Raw genomic sequence first — 22,305 nt, 5'->3', positions numbered from 1 at the left:
TTAAAATGCCAATTTTCTATTTCTGATTACCCAATGGCACCTACTACTAAAAAAGTATATTATTATGAAAATGGTTTATTTACATGAAGCAGGGTTTTAGAAATGAGCTGTTTTATGCAATATCTTTTTATAGAAGCCGACATTGTTTGAGGGGTATAGTTTTCCTTTAAGTGTTTTGTGCAATATCCCGTGAGTATTTTCAGATAAGTCACATGCAAGGGTGGCATATCTTGGGACGAACCCCACGTCAAATTATTCTGTACTCTGCAGTCTTCAATTTATTATTATTTACTGTATGTTATGCACTATATCAATGAAATACTATAAGTAATAAAAATAATAGATTTCAAATATCATCAACCAAACAAGTTTATTTTCCCATTACTCCTTTTTTTCTGCTTGCAGGAAGGTTACTTCCTGAATCGTGCAAATATATGGTCATATACCGGTTAAAAAGAAAAATATTTATTTAACAGCAAAGCTTCTTTTCAATAGTTTAATTTCGCTTAGACCTTTCGATTAAACTCTAAACAAGAGCCTCACATTAGAACTAGTAAGTCAAAGTGATAGGATAGCAAACAAAAAGATAGATCAATCAAATTGCAGTGAAAATAACACAATTTTGTACTCATGAGATGAAACAGAAAGCTGACTAAATCATAAAAAAAACAGAAGAAAGAAAATTAGTTTTCACATCTAGAGGCCCATTTATCAAAGGTCGAATTTCGAATTCATGAGAATGTTTTTTAATTCGGATATAATCACAATTCGACTGAGAGGTTATTTAAGAAAAAACTCTAATGTCTAATATTTGATCGAATGGTTCTGACCCCAAAATTCGAATCACATTCGATACGTATTGTATGAATCTAATTTTTTTGTATGAAAAAAAACTGTGAATGTCAAGAAGATTATTAACATCTCCAAATGGCTCAACGGACCTCTGCCATTGACTTGTACATGAACTCAGCAGGTTTTAGGTGGCGAATATTCGAATTAGCACTGTTTCCATGGTCGAGGTGTGATAAATCTCACATTCGAATAGGGGGATTACAATTTGAATGTGTGCATTTTGAATTTGAATTTACTATTCGACCCTTGTTAAATCTGCCCCCTAATGTTACAAAATGATCTCATTTATGGAGATTTTAGATTGTAGCATTTTACTTCTCATCCATCGGTATATTTACAGACAGGTAGAAAACTGGGACAAAACTATCTCAAGGAAGCGTTATCCGTAACAAGAAAGACAGAAAATGTAAACATTTTATTTGGCAGTTTTCTTTCAAACAGGTGAATAAATAAATGGAAAAGTACACCGAATTCTCCCTTTAGATGAGCGTAGGCAACTGCACAAGTATTTACAACTTGTTAATGCAAAGATTGGTGAATGATGAACGTTTTAAAAAGATGGACTCCCGATACTGCTAGCCATGTTGAATCAATGTTGAAGGTACGAGCATAGGCTTTATTCTAGCAAACGTGACTTTTTAAGTCAGTCAACCAGAAGTATGATAAGGAGAAAGATATATCATGCATTTAGTCCGTCATGTCCATGTTGTAAAGTCTGTTATCACGCTATTGGAATCTGGATGGTCATGCGCTCAAGTCAATTATAACATGTTCATATATCTGAGTGGTTCCCTTAAAGCTTGAGGCAAATAGGAAGTCGCGCTTGTCTATGGAAACATGTGTGAAGGACCTGGGGGCCTGAATATTCAACTCTTGAAACTTTACAAACATTCCCTTTTCTGAATCCCAGTGATAAACTTGCGTGAAGGAATAATCGCTACCGAGGATGGCGTATTTATGATTGTTGATTTCGATGGGTTGAAAAACCATGGATCCTCGCGATGGCATCCTTTGTATCTCCCGGAAGTCAGAACCGCCTTCCCATTTAATGACTCGGGAATCCCCAATAAACCTTGTTAGGCAAAGATATACATCATCCTTAACGGTGAAATGTTTCACAGCATAGACATCTTCGGTGTCGGGGATTTCTGTGTGTTTTGCAAATTCATTGGACTTCTTGTTCCACTGGTAAATGATTGGCCGCTGGGAGCTACTTGACAGAATTAAATGGGGCTTGTTGGTCAATTCGAGGTATTCGACATCGGTGTCCCGATACCAGGCGTGTACAGACTGGTGGGAGTAGAATCCATTCCCGTTCCATTTGTAAATGGTAGTAAAACCGGCTTTAGAGCTGTCGGCAACCACAAAATACCAATTTTCTTCAATTCGGAAAGTCTCAATATCATTGGGTTTTCGGATTTTCAATATTTCGATGTCTTGAATCTTGATGAACTTGTTGGCGAAAATGTCTCGTTTGTAAATATGAGAACCACCGAATAACTGCGCCACAATGACATACAACTGTTTCTCAATGACGATCGGCTTACAGACCACCGTTGAGGTACCTGTAAAGGAAAATAGGATTAAAGTGAATGCAGGATTTTACTGAAGGGGGTGGAGGAGAGAGGCTATATCTGACTATACTCAATTCCTACCTGTGATATTATCATAGTTCCTGAATGACATCTCCACGTGGTCCCATTCCAGAAACATGCATTTCCCAGTAAAAGGCTGAGCGATCACAACATACTCATCATTCATGTAGGTGAAGGTGTCCACTGACAGAGACTGATACGGTAACGATTTATATGCAGCAAATTCTGCAAGAGAGAGAAATCAGTTAAAGGCACTGATCATTTAGATGTACTATTCTAGATATATCCAACCCAGTCACCGTTTCTTTTCCAGTATGTGCTGATTTTAACTAAGGTAGGCCAACATATGATATACGATGCATTGCTTAATTGCTCAGAAATGATAAACATGGAATTTTATACTTTCCTAGAGACAGTGGGTGAGATTTAAAGGGGCGGTTCACCTTTAAAGGAGAACTAAAGCCCCCGTTAATCAAAAATCCCATTCTGTCCATTGGCCCCCCTCACTGCTTTCTCCTTCCTTAGTAACTCAGTAGAAAAAGTGTCCGTCATGTACTTTGGCATATTCATACAGAGTAGCGCAGCGGAGCTCTCTGGCGACATCTTCTGTATCTTCTGGTTCCTCGTGAAAGTGAGCGCCGGCACAGAGCTTTTTCGCACATGCACAGTTGGGACCATTCTGGTATTCGTGCCTACTGCACCATGCGTGGAAAGCTCCGAAGATTGCCGAAGGAAAAGAATAGTATCCGAAGATACAGAAGATGGTGCAGAATAGCTCCGCTGCACTACTCTGCATTATTATGCCAAGGTACATGCCAGGGATACTTTTTCCACTGAGTTATTAAGGAGGGAGAAAGCAGTGAGGGGGGCCAATGGACAGAAGGGGATGGGAATTTTTGATTAACGGGGGGTTTAGTTCTCCTTTACGTTAACTTTTAAAGGCCCATTTATCAAAGTCCAAATTTATCTCACTATTTTCTGAAAACAACTCCGACCCTTATTTATCAATACATTTTCCTGAAAATTTATTGTGCGGGAAAAACCACGAAAAATTTGTGAAAAATTCGGATCGTACAACATTTTTCGGATTCGAAAACTCGGATTTTTGCCAGAATACCATGAAATCTTTCGATTATTGCACAAAACCCAGGGCAGATCAGGATATCTTCGAGACTTCTCCCATTGATTTATATGCAACCTCGGCAGGTCTGAGATACCGGATTTTCAGATTCAGACTTTTTCCATCCTCGGTGTATTATAAATTCCGAAAAATTCGTGGTTTTGTTTTTTCAATTAAAAATTTATAGAAAAAAAAAATAAAATTTTTTTTGGGTTTTGGCATTCGGACTTTAATAAAAAGAATCCCCTTATTATGTTATAGAATGGCCAATTCTAAGCAACTTTTTAATTGGCTTTAGTTTTTTTCTTTCTTGTAGTTTTTTTAAATGATTTGCCTTCTCCTTCTGACTCTTTCCATCTTTAAAATAAAATCGAGCAAAAACAAGAATCTCACGAATTTTTTCCCTGAATCACTTGATTTTTTTTGAGTTTTGCTCGAAAACCTAAATTTATCGGGTAATCAGGCTAAACCTGCGCAGACCACGATATCTTCCAGTTGGAATAGGGACATCTTCCATTGACTTATACATGACCTGGACAGGTCTGTGATGGCGGATTTCTGGATTCAGGCATTGGAGTATTATAATTCTTTTTTTTTTCCATGAAAAATGCTAATTTTTGACTATATATAATGCACCTGTCAAAGGGGATAACTACCCTCCCATATAACTTTATATAAAATTGGTAAGAGTTCAGATCAGAGCACCCCTGTTGTTTAACTAGGCAGAAAAGCAAAAGTCAAGACCAATCTAATTGAGCAGGCAAACATCAGGAGACGCTGCTTCAATAAATTAAGATTTTGCTGTTCTGCTCCGATATCTCCCAAGTGGAACAGCAGAGGGCGCTCCAGTCACAGATTCATGATGTTAGCAGTGAAAGACTGGCACATTCTTCTTCATTTCACACAAAACAATTAAAGCTATGATCAGTGTATATTAATACACTTTTCTGATTTCTGTCTGCCGTACCTTCCCTAGAAAATTCAGTTGACCATACAACTGTAGATAGAGATAAAATGTACAGTATGCAATAAATATGGAAATCCCACATGGGTATTGCTGGCTTTACCTGTGGTTATACAGTCAAAATCCTTGGCCGTTAAGCTGTTGATTTTTCTTCCTTTATACTCGGGAGGGCTTTCGCAGTGAATCTGTTCAACTGTTGCGTTGGTTTTATCCAGCCATTCCACTAACCATTTCAGCTTGCAGTCACAGTGGAATGCGTTGCCTCTTAGGTCTCTGAAATAAAGAAACAGATTTCCTGCCGTTGATAATGTGTCATGTCAGGAATAATCAACCAAACGTTATCATACACAGGGTTGGACTGGGCCGGCGGGATACCAGGAAAAAACGTGCAGGGGGCGCGGTTTGCAGCTGGTATGGAGGCGCAGAGGGTGTTTTGCAGCTGGAGGGCCCAGACAGGGGAGATCCTGGCCCTTTCGCCACCTGAGGCAGCTTGGTGTTGCTGCCGCCCCCCCCCCGATGTGCTCACATTTTTTTATCAGTCTGGGGGGGTCCACAAGGGCAGAGGAGAGGGCCAGGACGCTAGTGCAGAGAGCATAATTGTGCTCTCTGCGCTAGAAGTGCGGAATTTCTGGTTTGAAAACCGGAAATTCGTCTTTTAAAGTAACAGGAGAGGCATTGTTGCTGCCCCTTGTACCTATTGGGGCGCTGCCACCTGAGGCGAGTTTCTCAACTCGCCTCATTAGCCCAGGGGATGATGTCATATATGTACGACGCTGGTCATACATGCCAATAGGATTCTGGGAGCAGTTCTGCAGCCAATGTACTTGCGGTCAATTTTCCGTATCCTACACTGTGGATTTTTTACCTTTGTCTTCAGTTTAAGACTGTTCTGGGTGTTCAGAAACATCTGAAGGGCCTCTGGTTGCCCATCCCTATGTCAATGTAAGAGGTATTTGTTGGATAAATAGCAGACATACAGCAACTCTTCTGAAATTTCAATATCCAAACCCAAGCCATGTCTTTCGCCTCAAATAATAAGATTGGGTAAAGGTTCTAAATAAAAATGTGAGCAAAGTCTAAAATAACCAGGCATAATAAATAACCAGGCACTTTGCACACTTGCATTTGTAAATAGCCCTTCTGGTCTGCTTCAACCCATAATTCCATCTGCCAATTGCACGTATGGGTTCATCTACTGTATGTCTATAAATCATTGGCAAATAGTAGGAGGGATAGCAGAACCCTCGTATTCCAATGGAGAGTTGTTTGACTGGCCTATCATTTCACATGATCAGTCGCAATTATTGTTTTGACCCCCAAACTGGACATCTTTGGACCAGATGAAAGTCAGGGTAGTGGAAAAACTCAGTAAACAAAATGCCATTCCTGCCTGATGTTGCACCACGGTGTAGTTCATGAATGGGATCTGCCTGTCCACTTGGATAGATAACACTAGAAAGCCTGCATTTTTCAGTTGGGTTAAATCAAATTATTTTTTACCCAATTTTTTTTATACAACTAAAATTTTATCAAATGAGTTTATTACAATCATTCAGTATTGAAAAAATGAAACGCTCCGAGTGTCATCCCGATGGCGATTTACATTCTAGCAGGCAGTTTAGGGAGATTAGTTGCCCTGAAGAAGAGGCGATTTATCACGGGGGCGACTTAATCTCCCCGAATCTGAGCATGTGTCTCTGCTCTAAGGCCATCTCCCATAGACTCCATTTTCAGCAAATAACTCAGTAGTAGTTTATTTGGGACCCATACCGGAAGCACTGCTGAGATCGGCTAACCGCAGACTGCAAACCGACTTTGGAGAACCGCTTCAATGGAGCATAATTTTTGCGATAGTAGATTCAACGTGCTGATGAGTGCAGACGACCGCAGGGCTCTGCTAGTAAGAGCCTGAAGGTACTTTAATATATGCGATTTAAAATTGCAGGACACATGGCGAGGATATAGATCTCTGCGGAAAATAATATTTACCCGATACACACTCAAACCAACACCGCCATTGTGAGTAGTTCCAACCCTGCACCTCACCGAATATTGAAAAAGTTAACACACTATATAGCGTATCTTTTTTCTCAGGAACAGAGGATTTCGGTTTTCCCGTATAGCACTGAACTTGCCTTATATTTTAAATAGAACCTTGTAGTTGATCCCAACTAAGATATAACTAATCCTTAAAGGGATACTGTCATGGGAAAAACATTTTTTTTCAAAATGAATCAGTTAATAGTGCTGTTCCAGCAGAATTTTGCGCTGAAATCCATTTCTCAAAAGAGCAAACAGATATTTTTTATATTCAATTTTGAAATCTGACATGGGGCTAGACATATTGTCAATTTCCCAGCTGCCCCAAGTCATGTGACTTGTGCTCTGATAAACTTCAATCACTCTTAACTGCTGTACTGCAAGTTGGAGTGATATCACCCCTTCCCTTTTCCCCTCCAGCAGCCAAACAAAAGAACAATGGGAAGGTAACCAGATAACAGCTCCCTAACACAAGATAACAGCTGCCTGGTAGATCTAAGAACAACACTCAATAGTAAAAACCCATGTCCCACTGAGACACATTTAGTTACATTGAGAAGGAAAAACAGCAGCCTTCCAGAAAGCATTTCTCTCCTAAAGTGCAGACACAAGTCACATGACCAGGGGCAGCTGGGAAATTGACAAAATGTCTAGCCCCATGTCAGATTTCAAAATTGAATATAAAAAATCTGTTTGCTCTTTTGAGAAATGGATTTCAGTGCAGAATTCTGCTGGAGTAGCACTATTAACTGATGTGTTTTGAAAAAAACATGTTTTCTGATGACAGTATCCCTTTAATAGAGGCAAAACAATCCTAATGGGTTTACTTAATGTTTAAATTCATTTTAAATACACTTAATGTATGGAGATTCAAATTACTGAAAATCTCTTATTTGGAAAACCCCAGATCCTGAGTATTCTGGATAACAGGTCCCATACCTGTAGCACTTTTCTTAAATCTTTGTCTCCACAAGGTTAACTAGGGAAACAGTTAATTAAGTGACTTGTCCAAGCTCTTAAGGAGCTGACAGTGGGAAATGGGCCAGGTTCTCTAGAGGAATGTTAATCTGAACCAATTACTCCTTTCAATATTAACCATTGTTTTCTAAGAAACCCAACACAAAGTATACTTATATAATATGTTGCTATGGTAATCCTGTAAACTACCATCAGGCCAATGAGTACTACAGAATACCCATGGGAACTGAGTATTTATCACAATAAAAATATAGGCAATAGCCCCCTCATAATGAGCCACAAGGGACTGAGAAAAAGCAGATTTGACTGGAAAGAGGAATGCTTAATTAAATGTCCTCTAACTGGCTTGCTATTTTCTAATTTCTAGAGACATGGACAGTCCTACATGTTATCAACTGGTCACATAAATGCACATAGAATTCATTGATCCATTTGTCTTAAAATATCCTGAACGGAAGGGAGAGGGAGCTGTTTTGTCTGTAATACCCCGTCCTGGGCATCAAGAAATAAAAAATGGCTAGCCTGACAGTTGTAATATGATCTGATTACAGGTTGGATTCTCAAAACTGTCCTGAGATGTCCATACAAGTCCAGATGGAAGATCAAAATTACTGTTATTTCAAGAACTGCACTGGTGGTGCATGATGTCTGTTCACCTGGCTTGACGTTTGTGAATATACGGAGCCGCACACACTCAAATTATGCAGTCGGGGAGCTTACTCCATTTATTGCATCAACGTTTTGGGGGGGGGTACACCTTCCAAAACGTTAATACTTTTGGTGAAGCAATAAATGGGGTGTTCATAATTTGAGTGTGTGCGGCTCAGTATAACCATAATGACCCATGCCTTCAAAGCTGTCCATAATAGGATCACATCTTGGATCTTGTTAGGCAGTCTTTTGAGTGTCAGTGGCACTGCACATGCTCAGTGTGCTCTGGACTGAGAAGCTAAGCTTAGGGGCAGTGGTGTAACTACAGAGGAAGCAGACTCTGTGGCCGTGGGGAACCAGGGCCTGCTTCCTCTGTAGGGGGGGCATTGTTGACCCACATTTTTTTCCGCAGCAAGGGTGACCCGCAACGCCCGGACTGTTGGATGTAGAAGCCTGGAACAAAAAGCCTCCAAAATTAAGCCACAGCTTAGATATAATCAGAAATTATATAATCAGAAAAACAAATATTGCAATTGATTCTTATGGTATTCTTGGTACAGAATCTGGGTTATTCTGCTACCTCCTCCCAGTTTTGATAGCCTAGAAAGCAATACCATTACTTCTCTGATACTAGGACCTCTGGAAGGGGCAGAAAGTGGAAGCAAAGAATGCACATTTACCTTGAACTATCAGAAACAAGGATTCTGTGTTTCCATGTGCAATTAAAATGCCTGAAAGATATGCAGCACTGGAGCAGCCACTGGCAGTCAAAGGGTTAATATACAATATAATTATGATGCACATATACATTTTGGGGGGTGACACACACACTGACATTAATAATATAATAATAAATGATATATAGTATAACATACCGCATTTACAGTATTCTTTGTAAGCCCCTACTAATTGAATGAATTAGGCATATGACAGTTGCAAAATACAGAAGAGAACTTACACATTGGTAAGGGAATCCAGGCCTTTGAAAACATCTTTGGGAAGGGACTGAAGGTTGTTATTTGCCAGGCTCCTGGAAAAGAAATCATAGTGAAATAATCATGGGATGTTCAAATGCCATGTTATAAACCCCCCAAGCATTCCAGATAATAGATCCTATACCTGTACTGCAATGACAACTTCTCCATTGCTTGGATGCTGATTAAGCTTTCTAAATAGACATTTCCAGTTTTAAAATAATGATGCAGCAAGTCTGTGGCTCCAAACATCAGTAAATACAGCAGAATGCATTGTGCAAAGTGCAAAAAAGGTTGCAATTGGCCATTTTTTGCACATTGCATTCTGCTGTTTGCAAATTGCCTCTGTGCTCTGTTTCGAAGCAGTGAAACCTGTTGCTAGCGATAGTTATTTTAAGTCAGTTCTATTTAGGTCTTTCCAAGCAGTAGGTCAATTACCCAATGTGCTACTTCTTGGCAGGGCTGATTAATTTCAACTAATTGTATGCAAAGAATTCTATGGAGATGTTGGATAAGCAGGTGGCGGCATACAAATATACTTTAAAGGGCCACATGTGGCTCCCAACCTACTCCAGTTTTTGTTTTTTTTTTAATTCAAGATTTTCTCATAAGCGGGTTATTTCTGTGATCTCTTTGCCATTCCTTTTCTCAATAAATAAAGGGAAATCTGTCCAAGCATACAGTATACTCCTTATTCCAAAATGTCACACATATCAATATGCCTTTCCCATAGTCAAAGTCACAGAGCAGAGAACATTGTGTATTCATGGAGTCACTGAATATTCTGTATTCATACTTATTTCCCACAATCAAAACTATTCTGAATTTTTTTTCCAGCTGTTCTGTCCAGATTTGCCTCAAGCCAATGCTACTGTTCTACACAATGAACATGTGCAATTTTATCCCATAAACAATGTAAACAGGTAAAACAAGTTTATTTTTTCAATTGTATAATGATCTTATTTTCAGTCTTATAGAAAGTCTATTGCTAGGTACAAATAGTAAGAGGCATCTCCAAATACTTGATAGGTAACGGCTCCCTCCCATGGACAAAATCAGATATGGCCTTTCAGATGTATCAGCAAGACACATGACAAAACAATGTGCATTTATTTCTCAAAATAATAGAAATTGTGTTTGTATTATTTTATTCATTGACATGTTTTTGCTGCATCTATCACTTTGGAAATTTGATCTACTATCTGGTTTCTAGGGTTTAATTGTCCTAGCAACCAGGCAGCAGTTTAGAACAAAGACTGGAAGATGAAAAACATGAAGCCATGAAAAAAAAACAGATAAGCAACAAACAAAAAAAAAAAAACCATACTAAAATAAATAATCTAGACCATTTAAAAAATTGTTTAGAATAAGCCAATCTGTAATTTAATAAAACACAATTTATAGGTGAATTTGCCCTTTAAAAATATTACATGATGTCATAGTAATTTATTGTTATTGTGTTACTCTGCTTGTACCACATACTGAATCAGGAGACCCTCTAAAAAATGTGTGTTTTTTAATGTAGGCATACAGCATAAGGGTCTATTTATTATAAAATACACAACGTATGCCCAGGTGCAGTAACCAATAGCAACCATTCTTCAAAGACCTCATTGGTTGCTATGGGTTACTGCACCTGTGCCAACTATGGGGCCAATTTAACTAATTTTTTTTCGCAAATCTCTAAAAATGTGTGGTTTTCCCATTTTTTTTAAATAGCTCTACAAATGTGATATTTATTAAATGTAAAAACCACATATAAAACTTTGCCAGGTAAAAGTTGTTGAGGTCCTGTGCTGATCCTATTGGACCAGTTTTTAATCAATTCGGAAGTTTTCTGATTTTCTTTTGCTAGGAATTGTCCAAAAAACTCAGCGTTATTTTCCGTTCATACTTTTTTTATTCTGATCTTATTACATTTGATGACATTCATGGTTTTAGAGAAGGTGAGTTAAGTCGTGGTTTCAAAAACCTCTAAAATTTGTCCTTCAATATCACATATAGGGATAGAGTACAGATTCTTGCTGTTCATACCCTGAGATTTGTATAGATATTTAAAGGAATACTGTCATGGGAAAAAAAATTTTTTCAAAATGAATCAGTTAATAGTGCTGCTCCAGCAGAATTCTGCACTGAAATTTCAAAAGAGCAAACAGATTTTTTTTATATTCAATTTTGAAATCTGACATGGGGCTAGACATTTTGTCAATTTCCCAGCTGCCCCGGGTCATGTGACATGTGCCTGCACTTTAGGAGAGAAATGCTTTCTGGCAGGCTGCTGTTTTTCCTTCTCAATGTAACTGAATGTGTCTTAGTGAGACATGGGTTTTTACTATTGAGTGTTGTTCTTAGATCTACCAGGGAGCTGTTATCTTGTGTTAGGGAGCTGTTATCTGGTTACCTTCCCATTGTTCTTTTGTTAGGCTGCTGGGGGGGGGGGGAGAAAGGGAGGGGGTGATATCACTCCAACTTGCAGTACAGCAGTAAAGAGTGATTGAAGTTTATCAGAGCACAAGTCACATGACTTGGGGCAGCTGGGCAATTGACAATATGTCTAGCCCCATGTCAGATTTCAAAATTGAATATAAAAAAATCTGTTTGCTCTTTTGAGAAATGGATTTCAGTGCAGAATTCTGCTGGAGCAGCACTATTAACTGATTCATTTTGAAAAATGTTTTTTCCCATGACAGTATCCCTTTAAGGGCTTATTTATAAGCACAAATGAAGTGTGCAAAATGCATTTTAACCACAATTCTAGGGTACCTATCCCCAGCAAGGTGGAGCCTGACACCATTGCGTGTGCACTTCAAATGCAAGTGACCAGGTGATGCTTCTTGCTGATTGGTTGCTATAGCTGTAGCAATTTTTCACCTTTTATTACATAATCCCCATCTCTATGAAGCATGGCACATAGGGGCAGATTTATTAAGGTTGAGTTGTTTTTTCCACGAAAATTTGAGTTTTTTTTGATCAAACCTCGCATTTCCGGGTTAAAGCAGATGGAAAGTCAACCTGCACTTGGGGTTGCCAAATGTTAGGCACCCCAAGTGATTGTATTGACTTACCTGAAACCCCGGACCGGTGCTCCTATCAGCAGAAAACTGCACAGGCCTGGGGTTATATCAGTGAGCAGCACGGATCAATCCTCTTCCACCTTCTGTTTTCTTCACGGGGCTGTGCATGCACAGTAGAACGAAAAATCGAACTTTTACTTAAAGTTGGCTATTACGCTCAACTGCGCATGCGTTTGAAGCAAGAAGAAGAAGGAAGAGGATCGCTCCGTGGTGCTCACTGGTATAACCCTGGGCCGGTGCAGTTTTCTGCTGATAGGAGAACCGGCCCGGGGTTTCCGGTAAGTCAATACAATCACTTGGGGGTGCCTAACATTTGGCAACCCCAAGTGCAGGATGACTTTCCTTCTCCTCTATTAATTTGAGTTATCAGGTTCTGGGACTCAAACTCAAACTGAGTTTTTTCTTAAATAAGATACCAATCAAGTTTTGAGGTCATTCAAGGTAAAAAAAATTCTTGACCTTTGATAAATAACCCCCACAATGTCAGCACAAGAACAAAACAGGCTTGATCTGATCACTTATGTACTAACAAGATTGTACATTCAAAAACTACCAATTGGGTATTTTTTTTGCAAGTAGCCCATTGTTAAGAGCCTTCCAGACCATTCGCAGTGACCCACCCTGGTAAGTATTATACTATGGTACATACTGTTTGGGAATGTCTGGTCTATGCAGTGCATTGTGCTCTGTAAGGCAGTTTGGGGATTACAGCAGCTGTGAAAAAGAAGCTCAGTGAGAGCTCTCTCTGTACTACAGATGTAATATACACCCACTTACATACTTCCAACGCCTTTTCAAGAAATCCCACTGGCAGCGTAATGAATTATGTATTTCCTATTGTATTACTGAGAAGCTTAATCATTAATACCATTACCAGCAGCTGAGCCAAACCGTAAGGATCATCATTCCTCAATATGAGATTGTGGTAATGCTAAAGGTAATGGCAATGTAATGGCTAATGGTAATGTTAGCGTAACTATTCACTGTTTGTAATTTAAATGACAAATAGCTAAATATCTTGTACTGTATACAAACGAAGGATCTGGCTCACGGTATAAAAATATGCCTGCAGAGACATATAAAAGATTTAAGTTTAAGGAAAATGTGTAGCAATGTATCATCCAATTAAAATAAGTCAATGGGGTCTTTTAGAGTACTATGCGCCCCTAGAATACATTGCTGACTGCGTTTTGCAAATCGGTGAGGGGGGAGGCAGGTAGGTGTACCCCACCCATTCCCTGCCGGTCTTTGTGCATTATTCAGACACACAGGTTAAGGAGCGTCAGTAGTCTGCAACTGGTTTCTGTCCATTCTGCCTGCCTTAAGGAAGCAAAAAGCTCGATTTCCTCTGCCCTTATATGATTGGATGACCTGGATACAGGTGATGTTTTCTCCTTGGCATGGTATAGCATTTATACACTACATTTTTGCTAAACATTAAGCTTCCTTAACATTTAACAGTTCCTGGTGCTTTGTAATAAGGCTGACAAGGTTATTGTAAGCATCAGAGGGATTTATTTCATTTTAAGTATAAAATAAATAAAGTTACTTAAAAAAGTTACAATAGAGCATGTTGCAGAATATATTGCACAACCTTGTTTGAAATTTGCTGAGGGGGCTCCTTAGTGCTCAAGAACATAAATAATGTGGCATGAGGTGCAGACCGCAGCATCAGGGATGGAGGCCAACTCAAGTCAGGCTCCTTTTACTGCCTGCGTCACTTCTGCTCCCTAACTTGTCTGTCTAAATGATACACAAGTTTGGGGACAGGTAGGGTCCCAATTGCCGACCCCATCCTTCCAAACAGGCCTGTGGCAATTCTATAACACAGTAAGGCAGGGTGCAAATAACAAGCATATTGCATCCATTTTTTTTAATTTGCACACTGCATTGGAAGTCATAAATGGCCCCTCATGATCTTCTTAAAGGCTCCATTCCATTAACATTACAGGAGAGTATTTGAAGATCTGCAGATAAATAAACATTATACAGTACAGGTATGAAGTCCCTTATCCAGAAACCCGCAAAAAGTTCAGACGTTTCAAAAGTTCATCTTCTATAGGGGCAAATTCACTAAAGCGCGAAGCGGCTAACGCTAGCGCAAATTCGCCAGCGTGACGTCATTTCGTTACTTCGCCGATTTACTAACGGGCGCTGGCGTAAATTTGCTAGCGAAGTGGACCTACTCTAGCGCTACTTCGCACCCTTACGCCAGACGAAGTTGCGCTATGGCGATGGGACGTAACTACGCTAATTCACTAACTTGCACATTTTACTAAATGTTACCTCTTGCGCCAGACTTGCCTTCGCCACCTCAGACCAGGCAAGTGCAATAGCGTAGATAGGGATTGCTTCAAAAAAAGTTGAAATTTTTTCTAAGTCCCAAAAAACGCTGGCGTCTTTTCCTTTTGTAAGGGTGATAGGCTGAAAAAGATCTAAAACATTTTTGGGGGTCTCCTCTTTCTCTCCTACATTTCCTAACCTATGGCATCTAAACTATACAGTGGGCACATGTATAGGGCAAAATAACTATTTTATTTTATGAAGGTTTCCCAGGCTTGTGTAGTGTAATGTATTTGCTGCTAAATATATGTCCATTCAACTTTAACTTGGTGCCGTATGCAAATTAGGCGTCGCTAGCGTAAATTCGCTTTGCTTGACGAATTAACGATAGTGAAAATTCGCTATCGTTCGCCTCCCTGAGCGGATTTGTAGTGAATTTGCGTAGCACTGGCGAAACTACGCCTGGCGAAGCTGTCGCTGGTGCAACTTCGGATCTTAGTGAATTTGCCCCATAGACTCTATTATAAACAAATAATATTTTTTTTTAAAATGATTTCCTTTTTCTGTTAATAAGGAAAGTACCATGTACTCAATGGTAGCTAAGCTGCATGAATCCATATTGGTGAAAAACAATCCTATTGGGCTTATTTCATAGTTATTCTAGAGCAAAGGAAAGCCTAAGATTAAAGGGGTTCTTCACCTTCCAAACACTTTTTTCAGTTCAGTTGATTTCAGATTTTCCCCCAGAAATAAACACTTTTTTTTCAATAATTTCCATTATTTATTTTTTACTGTTCTTCCAAAATCTAAGTTTAAAGTTGAATGCAGTGTCGGACTGGCCCACCGGGATACCAGGAAAAGTCCCAGTGGGCCAAGGTGTCAGAGGCTAAATAGATGGAATAATAGAGTATAGTATGTAAAGAAAAGAGACTAGGGGAATAGAGGTTGAGGGAGGAGAGGAAGAACAATACTACTAAGAGTGGCCCCCTGGTCTAAGGTTAATTGGTGGGCCCCTAGTCAAAGGTTTTTGGGTGGGCCCCTGGTGTCCCAGTCCGACACTGGTTGAATGTTCCTGTCTCTGGTGTTTGAGTCTGGCAGCTCAGTAATTCAGGTGCAGTCAGACTCTAAACTGTTGCAAAGTTGATACATTTCTCAGCAGCATCTCTGGAGTATTAGCAACTATTGTATCAATTCTAACAGCTGCCTGTAATGAAACCCAGAGAGTCTGCTCAGCAGGGACAAAGATAAGAAATGTATCAACTAAATGTATCCATTTAGAAGAGTTCAAAGGGTCGACGACCCCCCCTCTCAGAGCTGCTTTAGAAGTTGAAAAATGACACTTTAAACTTAAATATTAGAAAAACGGTGACACATAGAAAATAGAAAGTAATTGGAAAAAGTCACGATTTCTGGTGTTCTATATGCAAACAACTAGTTGGTTGAAGGTGAACAACCCCTTTCAGGAAGCTGCTCCGAAACGCATCAGGCGATGTGGGTCTGTGACCTATTTCAATAAATCATCATCTTTTATCCGAAGTGCCGCCTTTCCTTTGCTCTAATAGGACTTATTACAGTGGGAATGCTGTTGGCAGAGCACCCGGGACTGATATTGGAACATATGAGGGGTGAGTCTAGAGTGGCCTTAATTTCCCATTGACTTAGTTAAATGTTTTTAACGACTTACAAGTAAAAGTACTTCGTTTTTTTTTTGTTGTTTTTTTTTAATTGCTGTCATGTTTTTAGTGGTTTATACTTACAAGTGAATTAGTGATTTCAGACCCCGGAAAGCATTTCTTGAAATAGACTTTATTTTGTTATTCTCTATGAACCTGAAAGAAAGGGAAGCAAATAGGATAAGCAGCACATCTGTGCGGTGTCATAAGTGACAAATAAAATGCACAAATATAAGAAATGTATGTTAAAGTGGGTTATGAAATCGGATGACAAAATCAGAAAACGTTGCAACTGGTACTACATGCCCCAACAGAGACAAAGCCATATGGGATATGGTAGGCAGTAAATACATTCCAAATCCCATGACAAACAGGATACACAGCAATGTGCACAGAAATAGTGGCTGAGCAAATAAATAGTGACTGAGTAATAGTTTATGTTGATTACAGTGCCCCAAAAAGGAAAACTATACCCACAAACAATGTAGGTCTCTATAAAAAGATATTGCATAAAACAGCTCATATGTAAAACCCTGCTTCATGTACATAAACCATTTTCATTGGGTAATCATAAATAGAAAATTGCCATTTTAAAACATAGGGGCCACCCCCTGGGATCCTACAGTTCACGGTGCACACAAACAAACCAGACAAACCATAAATGTTAGGTCACATGAGCCAATTCACAGACAGAGTTCTGTCTTTTGCTTCCACACTTCTTCCTGTTAGAGAGCTGTAGTATTTCTGGTCAGGTGATCACAGACCATCACAAAATGGTGGTTCAAGGCAAGAGATGTAAAAGGCCAATTTTTATTTAAATATATATGCCAGTTTGGTAAGATCCTTTAATATGCTTCTTAATTTGATATAAACTAACTGTACCTTAAATATTCATTTTGGGGTATAGTTTTCCTTTAAAGAAAAATATAGCTAAAATAAAAAAGGTGTCTGTGCATATTGCATAGGTATACATTTCTACCAAAATAACACTGCATAGGCTGTTATTTAGCATTGTTAAAGCAATTTCAGCCCTGGCCATTTGGGGCCCAAAGCTCACCACCAGCTCCTCTCCTATATTTGGAGACTGGATAGCAGGGGCACAAGGAACAGGAATAGTAATCCCTTTCTCCTAGATCAGGGCTAACCAAGTGGAAGTCCCCCCACCTGCTCCACCTGCTGTTCTTAAGCATGATTGTTTCCCTGCAGAGCAGTTAGGGACCGTCTGAAGTTTCCTATCCACAACAGTCAGTCAGGATTCTTACAGATTTCTTACATACAGTCAGGTTTCTTAGAAAAAAACGGTTGAGATTTTTTAATTAAAGTATATTGGAGATAGGTTTCTTTTTCATTAAAGAAAGTTAAAATGGGATTTTATTTTTTTTGCCTTTACATCTCCTTTAAAATAACATAGTACTACATAGATTCTTTGTATGGCATCATCACTTCAATTTATCCAGCACTCAAATATCTGCTGTGTCAAAACCTGGCCAATGATTTAAAAATTCCAGAATTTCGCGTGAAATTCGCGAAACGGCGAAAAATTTGCCAAACAGCGACGGCGTCTCAGTTTTGACGCCGGCGCACGTTTTTGCCGCGAATTTTCGCGGGCGTTTTGCGAATTTATTTGCTGTCAGCGAATCGCGCAAATTCGCCGCAAATTTGCACCTGGCGAATAAATTCGCCCATCACTATATAGAATAAGTTGGACAGCACTGCCCTCATAAAAATGTCAACCTATGACCAGCACCACACCAAATTATTGTGGGCAATTCCCTCCAGTAAAGTGAAACAAAGCTGGTGTAACTGTACAGATAAAGGATGTTGCATTTGTAGTACACCAATGCCTCCTGACACTATATTTCCACACATGGAACAGTTTACTGTATGTGCAGTGCCTTGCGCTAACCCCAAATGTTGTTTGTTCTCTTTGTCAAACGAATAATAAAACAATAATGAAACAAAAATATTTTACTCTTCATCAGTCCTAGCTCCAACTTAGTTTCATGATATTGTATACTCAGTTTCAACAAAAATAGTTCCAGGTCACTAAAATAATATACAATATATTCTTGTGGAATTCCTTAGAATCACATCATATGAATGTTTCTTCTGAAATCTCCCTGGAGTGAGAACTACAGACTCTAATGTGACCACCGTGTCCCTCTTTTATTGCTTTGAAAGCTGCAGGCTAAACCTATCCAAGCTATCTAGAATGCCTACATTATTTGTTATGTATAAAACTGAATTATATTACAGCCTGTTTCTTTTTGAAAATGTACTGCCAGTCTCAACAAATGACTGGCTACTAGGGATGCACCGAATCCAGAATTCGGTTAGGGATTCAGCCTTCTTCAGCAGGATTCGGCCGAATTCTTCTGCCGAATCCTAACCCTAAATTTGCATATGCAAATTAGGGCGGGGAGGGAAATCACCTGACTTTTTGTCAGAAAACAAGGAAGTAAAACATTTCTCCCCTTCCCACCCCTAATTTGCATATGCAAATTAGGGTTCGGTATTCGGGGGTTCGGCCTTACTGGCTACACACTTACAGGTTGGATCTGGTTGGATTTTGCCCAGACATATTTAAATTTTGTTCAAAGAGAAAAAGGGTTTGCCTAGAAAATCCAGGCTAAACATATCCCATGTAGTAACAAATTTGTCTGGTCAATCTAAGGTGATAACAGTGAGTCATGTACCATTCTTGGGAATTGCCACATTCATTATCCCCAGTAAATGAATCCACTGACAGTTGTATGTCAGCCACGGGGTCGTCAAAGTGCATCTTTGTTTAAATGTCTTTAAAGGAGAACTAACCCCTAAAGTTAAAAAACCCTACCCCCCTACCCTACATAGACCCCCTCCCTCCTCCCCCCCCAGCCTAAGTGTTACCCCAGGCAAATGCCCCTAAAATTTTACTTACCCCTCGGTGCAAATCCAGGTATCGGAGTTCACGGGGGCGCCATCTTCAGCCGATTGGGTAATCTTCATAATGAGACCGGTGCTTCGCCAATTTCGTGAGTTTCAGCCCCTGCGCAGTTGTCGAGAAACAAAAAATTGCTCCACGCCCTTCTCATTCAGAAGAGAAGAAGATGGCGCCCATGAACTCCGATGCCTGAATCTTCACCAAGCGTTAAGTAAAATGTTAGGGGCATTTGCCCAGGGTAACACTTAGGCTGGGGGGAGGAGGGAGGGGGATCTATCTAGGGTAGGGGGGGTAGGGGTTTTTTAAACTTTAGGGTTGAATTCTCCTTTAAAAATAAGCTCCCAATTTATCAATTAAAAACAAAGCATGGAATGAAGGGGTATTACACTTGAAGGGCCATTTAGGGAAGATGAACCTTGAGCTATAGAAGGGTGACTATTAAAATTCTGTTTTATTTATCTGCTGGGCTACAAATGGCACTTGAACAAATCTTTATTTCAGTAAGGAACTTAGCGATGGAGAGGTAGAGGTTGAAGCATCCACATAACCTCCATACTCATATCTCACCCCGTTCAGGTGATCCATTACAGAGATTCTTTTTAACAAGGCTTGGGTGGTGGAAGATATTGATTTTATTAGGTTTCCCAGAGAGCCATTTGCTGACAGCAAACCTTCCTGCAGTATCTGCATTTTCTCTTTTCATGCTGGAAAAGGGTTCTGACAGATAATCTCATTTATTAAATAGACTTACATCCACAAAATTGAATACCATAAGCAGATTCCCTTCTTTAAAGGCTGAAATGACAGCAGACCATTTTGTGTTGTAAACAAAAAATTAAAAAGGCTTTATAGGAAATATAACGTCCTTATTTTATGCATTAATTATATAGGCATATTTAGAAGGATCTTCCTTCCTTTCTATGAGCGGATAGTAAAAGGTAAAGTAAGTGCGTGATCCTTCTCTGCCATATCAATTGCCTCTATAAAGGTGTAATAAATTTCTACATAGACGACTACAGTAATATTACAGCTAGTTGTCATAAATAAAGTGTGTGGTGGCTTTTGTTGTCTATAAAGGTTTCCTTTGAGGGGTCAAGTTATGAATAATTTCCATGGAGTAAAAAGAAATAAACAGTAATTAAAGTGGCTATGCACAGACTGGCTTATCTGTTATTCGATCAGTCAACTGGCAGAATAAGATCCACTTGGAACTGGATGGCCAAATAGAAGTGATTTGTTTATTCAATAACCCCAACTAGTGAATCACTTCTAAAATTAGTGTTTCCCCAATCATCTTATAAGACATCAGCTGGTCAGATTTTACAGTAAAGGTGGCCATAGACACACCGATAATGTCGTACAAAATGATTTTTGTATTATATTCGGTGCGTGTATGATGGGACACGAGCTGACCAATATCGGCAGAACACTTCGATATCCTCATTGATGGGGGCGGCTGGAAAATTTGGATCGGGCGCCATTGAAGGCACCCGAACATCGGCCATTGTTAGTGCTGAATCGTCAGATACAGGTAGAATTCTATTGTTTTTACATGTATATCTCACGATTCAGTTCTATGCATGTGTATTGAAACAAACAATCTTTCCTAGATCTTTCCTGGAAAGATCTATCCTAAAAAGATCTTTCCCAGGAAAGATCATAATTGTAATGTCTATGGTCTCCTTAAAGGGATACTGTCATGGGAAAAATTTTTTTTTTCAAAATGAATCAGTTAATAGTGCTGCTCCAGCAGAATTCTGCACTGAAATCCATTTCTCAAAAGAGCAAACAGATTTTTTTACATTTAATTTTGAAATCTGACATGGGGCTAGACATATTGTCCATTTCCCAGCTGACTTGTGCTCTGATAAACTTCAATCACTCTTTACTGCTGTACTGCAAGTTGGAGTGATATCACCCCCTCCCTTTTCCCCCCAGCAGCCAAACAACAGAACAATGGGAAGGTAACCAGATAACAGCTCCCTAACACAAGATAAAGCTGCCTGGTAGATCTAAGAACAACACTCAATAGTAAAAACCCATGTCCCACTGAGACACATTCAGTTACATTGAGAAGGAAAAACAGCAGCCTGCCAGAAAGCATTTCTCTCCTAAAGTGCAGGCACAAGTCACATGACTGGGGCAGCTGGGAAATTGACAAAATGTCTAGCCCCATGTCAGATTTCAAAATTGAATATAAAAAAATCTGTTTGCTCTTTTGAGAAATGGATTTCAGTGCAGAATTCTGCTGGAGTAGCACTATTAACTGATGCGTTTGGAAAAAAACATGACAGGATCCCTTTAAGTCCAGGCAGAGGACTGCCATCTGATGAAACTGCCCCCTCCCCAAGTGCCATACATGCGCATATGAAATGCAAGCAATGTTGAAATGTGACATATTCCCTGACCAAATGGCAGTGCTTTTATGACTGTTAATATCACTCAAATAGAGTTAGAGGCCATAAAAGACATGCAAAAAAGACTGAACCATGCATCAGTGCTCAAACAGACAAACAAGTAGGTCATAGAATTATGAAACTCAGTCATGTCCAGGCAGAAATCAGGAGGGGCCTTATGATGTTCCGAATAAATTCATGAGAATGTATTTTTAAGACTAAAATTTCATTCAGCAATGGAGTGACTCACAGATATTAGATTAATGTAACATGACAATGAAAAAAGCCAGCAGTGAAATAAGAGGTGGATGATCACATTAGTGGATCTGAGCCAGGTTCTTGCTTTGGAAATGGATTATTATTATAGTGATGGTGATGTTTCCTTTATTTATACTTACAAGTACTCTAGGTGAGGGAGACCAGTAAAAGCATCATCACTAATAGCATCAAAAGCGTTTGAAGTGAACAGTCTGCGTAACATGTGAAAATTAGAACAGAAGAAAAAAAGAATTGATGTTAGCAAATAATTAGTCTAAGAAACAAACAGGGTTGCAAGTCATCTGTTCAGGTAACTAAATACAAAGATAATGTTTACTGTCTGTCAAAGGTCTAAGCACAAATCCAACATGTTGGAAATCCCCAAATCATGTGCAGTTTTACTCCTTGTGACTGGGGCCCACAGAAACCTTTACTGTTTGGCCCATCACTTTTTATTTATGCCCCACCCTCTGAGCTATCTGCTTCCCTTTCCTGATACCGAGGACATTTTTATTTCTTACGCA

General features: G+C 39.3%; 1 protein-coding gene across 3 annotated transcripts in view; it reads right to left on the bottom strand.

Annotated features, from left to right (window-relative positions):
- Positions 1–351: 351 nt before the first annotated feature.
- lgi1.L (leucine-rich, glioma inactivated 1 L homeolog) overlaps positions 352–22,305 on the bottom strand; it is a 38,481-nt gene continuing 16,527 nt past the window's right edge. The window contains exons 3-8 of one of the 3 annotated variants that reach the window (XM_018225315.2): positions 21,922–21,993; positions 16,289–16,360; positions 9,159–9,230; positions 4,635–4,804; positions 2,508–2,672; positions 352–2,417 (exon numbers count right to left, since the gene is read on the bottom strand). In XM_018225315.2, the coding sequence (XP_018080804.1) occupies positions 1,597–2,417; positions 2,508–2,672; positions 4,635–4,804; positions 9,159–9,230; positions 16,289–16,360; positions 21,922–21,993 (1,372 nt within the window). In that variant the 3' untranslated portion in view covers positions 352–1,596. Of the gene's footprint in view, positions 2,418–2,507; positions 2,673–4,634; positions 4,805–9,158; positions 9,231–9,319; positions 9,543–16,288; positions 16,361–21,921; positions 21,994–22,305 lie in introns of those variants that run through there. The other 2 variants (XM_018225316.2, XM_041568743.1) reach the window with 2 other exon arrangements.

The sequence above is a fragment of the Xenopus laevis genome, chromosome 7L, assembly GCF_017654675.1.
Source record: "Xenopus laevis strain J_2021 chromosome 7L, Xenopus_laevis_v10.1, whole genome shotgun sequence".
Taxonomy (NCBI): domain Eukaryota; kingdom Metazoa; phylum Chordata; class Amphibia; order Anura; family Pipidae; genus Xenopus; species Xenopus laevis.
This window is presented reverse-complemented; position numbering and strand designations above follow the sequence as displayed.